This window comes from Protopterus annectens, chromosome 16.part0 (genome assembly GCF_019279795.1).
Source record: "Protopterus annectens isolate FY-2018-M chromosome 16.part0, PAN1.0, whole genome shotgun sequence".
Taxonomy (NCBI): domain Eukaryota; kingdom Metazoa; phylum Chordata; order Ceratodontiformes; family Protopteridae; genus Protopterus; species Protopterus annectens.
This window is the reverse complement of record NC_056750.1, coordinates 766,995,661-767,003,065: the sequence shown is the minus strand read 5'-3', so window position 1 is coordinate 767,003,065 and position 7,405 is coordinate 766,995,661. Positions and strand designations below refer to the sequence as shown.

Genomic DNA, 7,405 nt, shown 5'->3' with positions numbered 1-7,405 from the left:
TTGGAGAAGTGCAGCAGATCCAAGGACAATATTTCCTGTCCCTCGCATACCCTGGTAGTACATTTTGTTGGTAGTGGTGGAATTCAAACTCCTGCAGTGCCAGCCTGAGCCCTAATCCACCAGATGTTAGTGGCAGTTGGTCACAATATTGGAACTGAACTTTTTTTAGTCTAAAACTGCTTTGTCACCAAAGGTATAGATTTATTTATTTATAGTTTGTTTGCCAGGATAGTCCATTGGGCCATGAGGAGCCCGTTTCCAATGAAGTCCTGGGGACAAAAGCTCCAGAAAATTACAAATTACAGATTTAACATAAGAGTAAGTTATTAGAGAAATGTAATGTGCACAAATGAAGCAAAATTGAACAAATAGAAAACACATATGTAGAGTGCACATATTAGTACAATGCAATAAGTAATATTTGCAAAGTTTTTAACAGTTTAACATAGTAGTACAATGCAAAAACAGAAACAGTCTAAATGTTTTAACAGTTATGTTAATTCATGCAGTTAACTTCTAGGCTACTGAATTGTACCATTCTAGGAGTTATGTTAATTCCTAGAGTTTATTAGGGGTAAAAAAAAACAATGGGAGGCTGTTATGAATTATAGTTTATAGAGAGTAGCTATAGTGCAGGGAGATTATGTGGGGTGGGAGCAAGAGCATTCCCATAGTGAAGTTAGGTGTGTGTGAAGTGAGGTTTTGAATGAAGAGAGGCTGCTGGTGGTGCTGATGAGAGGTGGGTGGGAATTCCAATGGCATGCTATAGGGAAGGATATTAGATGTCTGCCTGGTGGACAGGCAAGTTTATGCAGTTCAATTAGATTTTGGGAATTAGATCTCAAAAGTCTATTTGGTTGGTGCATTTTAAAGGTGGTGGCAAGAGAGAGGGTGAAAATAAGTGTGTGTGCCTGGACAAGTTGAATATAGATGAGGTAATTGGGCAGCTCAAACCAATTCAGTTGGTGTAGGACAGTGCAGTGATGGGGAGTGCATCTATGGCCAGTTGCAAATTGTATTTTATTATAGCAAGAGGAGAGTTTAGTCTTGAGGGAGGATTGCAGGTTAGTAAGGATAGAGCCACTGTATAGGATGGATGGGATAAGGTAAGTGTTGACGAGGGTAAGCCTAGTGGCGGGAGAGATGTAATGGTTGTGGCGGTAAAGCATGTTTTTCTTTTTTTTTTTTTTTTGTGTTTTTTTGATAGTTAGTTGTAGATGATTATCAAACTTTAGCTGGTCATTGATCAGGACTCCTAGCAGTTTAGCATTAGAGACTATTTCGAGAGGAGTATTATTTTGACTGGTGACTGAGAATGAGGTTTTATCTAGGGTGGTGGTTTTGGAAGCAGTAAATATCATGAGTTTGAAGGGAGATGCAGTAGCTTGACTGCTGTTAGTACCAAATTATACCATCTCTTCAGATAATAAAAGCATCTACAAAAGGGCCTTACAGAAACAGGTGCTTGGTGCCAAAGCCATGGGCTCAAGCTCAATGCCAAGAAATGTATAGTTATCCCCTTTGGGAAAAAACATGTACCTGTGAATTACTGCATAGGTGGCAGTACACTAAACACCGAAAGTGTGATAAGAGACTTAGGGACACAGGTGGACAGTGGTCTCAACTTCGATAACCACATCACCACAACAATCAGGAAATCCTTCTATGTGGCACACCTCATCACTAAGGGCTTTCCATCCATAAAAAAGGAGGTCATTGTCCCACTGCACTCATCCCTCATTAGACCCATTATAGAATACAACGCCCCATTTGTTATGTACCTCTCAAGACATCTGCAACAACTGTAAAGGCCACAGAAATACCTCACTAAAAGAATCACAGGCCTAAAGTAGATGCCCTATGCTGGCCATCTAAAAAAACACCAGATATACTCTGTTGCATATCGCCTACTCAGAGGTGATCTCTGCTTAACATACAAGGCCATGTCAAACCTAGAGCTGTTGGACATGCTACACATAAAGAAATCCCAATCCCTCAGAGCCACATGCTCCAGGGATCTAAACCTTGTCATCACAATGAACAAAACATGCTGGAGGGATAGGTTCCTGACCCAGAGACTCCCCAGACTCTGGAACAGACTGCCTATACATGTCAAGCAGAGCACCTCTTTGGCCCTCTTCAAAAGGAACCTTGACAACTGGATGGGAGATAGGAAATTCACCCCGGGGATCATGTCAGTTGCCCTGCTAGATAAGGGTCTAGGGAAGTAAATATTGTGGGAAGAAATATCCAGGGAATTATTGCTAGGCTTCTATAGGGCCTGGGGCTGATAGCCTAGTACCAGCCTATGAACCTATAACTGAATAGCCGCCATATGTATGTATGTATATCTAAACACACACACACACACACACACACACACACACACACACACACACACACACACACACACACACACGCACACCACCTTGGCAAGGCAGAACTGCCACAGTAGATATGGCTCACCTTTAAGAACTTGTGATGGCTATTCATTTATGCTATTATTATCTGAAGAGATGGTATAATTTGGTACTAAAGGCAGGTAAGCTACTGCATCTCCATTCAATATCAGGCTTTTACCACATTACCAGTGGTATACTTTTATAATTATATTTGGCTACTGATCAAGACAGGCACTGTAGCTGGTGTGCTGTGTCCCTTGTCCAGCATCTCAGGTGGTGGCAGTACTATCTTGCTAGGACAAAAATTGTGGGAAATTGGGGGATTCCCCAGCCTTCCATGGGAAGTACAAGTGTGTGTGTGTGTGTGTGTGTGTGTGTGTGTGTGTGTGTGTGTGTGTGTGTGTAATAATTTGTTTGAAAGTCAGTTACCACGTGTAAAGAGTAATACCAATTATTGCAGACTGAGTGGTGAGAAAGGGGCCTGGGATACTAGATCAGAGGCAGCTCAGTAAGAGGTCAGACTGCAACCCTGCTTTAACTGCAGATGTTGGAAACCTATATCTAGATAAGTAGTGCAAATTCCCTGTGTGGTGTTCAGACCAGGTTTTATATGATGAATTGCTTAGTGAATCAGATTTGTGTTCGTGTTTTCTGCTTTAACCTGCTGGGTGCCAGTGGTGTATGTGACACAAGAGACCATCTGTCTTGTGGCCATCAGATCTATTTATGAACAGCAGTGCAAAGCTAAGGACCATATCCCCTGCCATTACATATCAAACATTACATCTGTTGGCAATGGTGGGATTCAAACATCATCTTTCTGTTAATCACCTTAGCCCTCCACTGATAAAAAGTCAAAGGCCTAATAGGAGACTTGGTCAACAAAGCATCAATAAAAATACATAAATAGATGAACTAATAGGTTCATACTTGTATACCAGGCTAACGACCAACTACAGCTTTTAAAATCCTAGCAGTGCAACCCAAATATGACTCACAAATTTGACTTCTATAGAGTGATTTACTGACTGCCACTGTCCATCAGAGACATAGGAGCCACACCAGGGGTAAATTTCCGATTACGTGTACATTGATCCAGGTTGTGTTTAAATAGGGATAGGGAGCATTGATCCAGGTTGTGTTTAAATAGGGATAGGGAGCATTGATCCAGGTTGTGTTTAAATAGGGATAGGGAGCATTGATCCAGGTTGTGTTTAAATAGGGATAGGGAGCATTGATCCAGGTTGTGTTTAAATAGGGATATAGGGAGCAGGAACTCTGCTTTACTTGGATGGGGGACGCTGTTCCAGAGAGTGGAGAATTCATTAAGAAATATATCTGCCACTCCAACATGTCCTATTTATGTTGCAAGCAAAATTTAGTTCTTTTAATCTAGCAGTTCTGATGCAGACACGCATACACAGATAGATAAGATAGAAAGTTAAATCAGTAGATAGCCAGATATAGTAAAGGAGGTATTTGTATTATTGTACACAGAACATTGCTGGTCATATTAGTCTTTGAAATAGTGTCCTTTACAGACTGTCATATAGCTGAAACACAATACAGTATTATGAGTCTAATGTACTCAAGTAAATATAAACATTATGTTTCATAAATGATTATTTGGTTAATACACCTTTAAATAATGCACCATATGTTGTTTGAATATTTTAGTAGTAATGAATGTGATTGGTGCATAGGTTTAATACTAGTTAACCTTTATGATATAAAGGTAGTGGGCATGCTTTATCTTGATAAAGTCTCTTATTTTAGGAGACGAAAGCGCTTGATTTTTTGTTCATTTAACTATTTTTTATCTTTGGTTTAATAAATCTGTTTTATAACCTTTTGGATTTTATCGGCTCACATTTTTTTTCACATCTCAGAATCATCGAAGCCTTTCAGCTATTTTTGATTTCAGTTTTACAAGTTTGTTTGATATAGCTGAAGGACCTGATGTCCTTCAGGGGTCATTTGCATATGTCTCACCATCCTCTCTTACAAGAGCTTATAATGAATCACACAGTGAAAACTCTAGCTTGACTATAATTTTCCTGTAATTTTTACTAACTGGTTTGTCTGTGTGTCCTGTTCACTTTTTTATTTCTCAGAAACAAAAGAAAATTATCACTCTTATGAATAATGTTATATGTGGGCAATGTTTGGACAAGTTAGCCTTTTTTTGGAAGCAGTATAGAAAACATGAAGGTCAGTCAATTGGAACAAAAAGATTTTGAAACCTGAATGTCAGTCACAACACTGACATGTTAACATAGATATGCATCTCAAATTACAGCTTTAGGTATCGCACATCAATAAAAATCAGAATTTCTGCATGGAAGGTAATTCACCCATACCCCATGTGGGAGCTATACCAACTCGTTTGCTGAGGTCATACAACCTGCAGTGCCCAAGTTCATGCAAACCCTGATATTGTAATAATCTGAGTGCATGGCACTATGGAAAGAGAATACATAAGTGCTCGAAATGTAGGAAGAACAGCTACTTATGCCAGTGGCCTATGGGTCTTCTCTAAAACTACATCAGTTGATGGCAAATAACAAATATACTGTTATTATATCGACGGGTACTTGACCTACATTGACCAAACTTTTTTCTGACGTCTTTCGTCATCAATAATCACAGTCTATCACTATGTTCATCTTTTCATTGGCTATATCAGGGGATTTAATTACTTTAATAGTTTGATAATATTGAAGTCCATCAACATTTTTCCCAAAACTCTGTAAGCTCACATTATTTGCAATTTAGCGTATCATGATGAATATAGTCTAAAATGTCTTGTGAGTTGCTGCTGTTAAATAAATCATTTAAGACGTACTTAAAATAGTGATGCTTCTCTGTGAATCTCACTTTTTTCCCTCCACTAACTATATCAAACATCAAAATTAAGTCACTGTATGTCAGGACGGCACAGTGGTGCAGCGGTTAAAGTTGTCACCTCACAGCAAGAGATTCTCTGGTTCGATTCTCACTTGGGTTGTCTTCTGTGCGGAGTCTGCATGTCTTCCCTGCATTTGTGTGGGTTTTCTCTGGGTACTCCGGTTTCCTACCATGTTACAAAGACATGCATGTGGAGCATTTCTTCTTGGGCCTTCAGTGAAAACTGGCTTGTTCCAAGTCAGATTTTCCTGGTTAACAAATAAATAAATATCAGAAAGTTGCAGTTTAAGGTGATTAATAGAACTAGTTCATTAAACAATATCAGTACAATTTGGTACTTTTAAATAACTACTCTTTTTTATGCTCCTTAACTAAAACTTTACTGTACTTCTGTGATCCTCTTGTGTGATGAGTCCACGTGCTTACAAAGAGAAATGGCTATATAGGGACAAAAATACAATTACATAATTATGTAAAATATTTTATATTTTTTAAGCTGAAAGTATAAATAGATTATGTTGCTTAGAAACACAGATCTCTACTTCTATGACCGTAACATGCAATAAGATCACATGCTTACAGAGATGCAGCTGTCCTAACAAATGGACAAAATGTAGTTAAATGGCATTTGTGTTTGGTGAAGGTAAACTAACTAAATACATCCATGCTGAATCACCTGCTAAAGTGAACAAGTTAATACTTAGCAGTGCAGCGAATAAAGTAAACTAACTATAAATACATCCGTACCGAATCACCTGCTAAAGTGAACAAGTTAACACTTAACAGTGCAGAGAATAAGGTAAAATAACTACATACAGCCATACCGAATCATCTGCTAAAGAGAATACGTTAAGACTAAACAGTACAGAAAATAATATCAAAATCATGATGTGTTAACACTTACCTAGCTGAAAGGATAAAAACACGTGCTTCTAACTCTTTAGCTTCAAGTAGCAATGATGCCATGTTTTTGGTTCCTGGGTGAAACTGGATGACCTTTTCAGCCTGTGATTCAGGTGAGGAAAATAAAGTAATGAAATAACCAGCTTTGTGCTACTGAGAACCATGCTATATTAGAAATGGTTAGAGATTCCACTGGGTTATGAATAAATACTAGGTTATATATATGGCTTGTCTTTTGAGCTCTGCATGCAAATTGAAGCCAGTCAAGACCCAAACTAGACGTGCATTTGATAGCTATAGAAAAAAACAGAGAACTGGAATGTATTTGTCAACTCAAAAAAGGGCTGCTTTCTAAAACATATCAAATAAAAATTATTGCAAAGGGATATAACTTTTGGAGCAGATGCGATTATCTTGTAATGAAGAAAGTTTGTTTTATTTCAAAAAAACTTGCATTTAAAAATAAACTGATTCACATGCACCCTTCCTGGGAAATTTCTTTGGGTTTGACAATCTAGAATATCATTCCCATGTTCATATCAAAGCTGTCTCAGTATAAAACGTGCTATAATAACTAGAATCATGGATCAGACTGGTGGTGGTGGCTACTTGATTTGCTATGTAATTTGGTGGGCGGCGTGCATTCTCCATGCATATATACCTTGGGTCCTCGCTTGTTGTCATAGGAAAGTTGGTCTTGGTTTTCATAGTTCCTTTTTTTACTCTGATGAATTATGTGCACAGAGAAAATATGTAGACACAGAAGAATATTATAAACAGTTGCAAATGACGTGCAGTAAAGCAATCCAACATCCACCTCCTTTACCACCCACAATAGGGGTCCGGTAACACTGGAGCTTGCAAAACCCATAGGAAACAAAAAGATAATAAGGGGTTACACAAAGGACAGCAGTACATAAATAGATTTTATTATCTTTAATCATAATATACATTCCCAATACAGTGTGACTTGATCCAGTGTTATACAGTCATAATGCAAGTTTAGCTGCATGGGAATATGTTCAGTGCTGGGATATGGGTGATGGTGAATTTTAAAGTAGAAATGACTTGTTATTTTTGTAATGAAGTTGAAAGAGCATGAAAAAGGATTTTCTATATTTTCCAGAATGCAGTTTTTCACTTGGACGAAGCATCTTATTTTTATCTGTTAAGAAATGAATGCCAACTAGTCA

At 38.2% G+C, this 7,405-nt stretch overlaps 1 protein-coding gene across 1 annotated transcript in view; it reads right to left on the bottom strand.

The window, feature by feature from the left end:
- The window catches only part of LOC122790836 (glutamate receptor ionotropic, NMDA 1-like), a 1,095,578-nt gene that overhangs the window by 366,267 nt on the left and 721,906 nt on the right, over positions 1–7,405 (bottom strand). Inside the window, exon 4 of the mRNA XM_044058475.1 lies at positions 6,214–6,314. Coding sequence (XP_043914410.1) covers positions 6,214–6,314 — 101 coding nt within the window. The remainder of the gene's footprint in view (positions 1–6,213; positions 6,315–7,405) is intronic.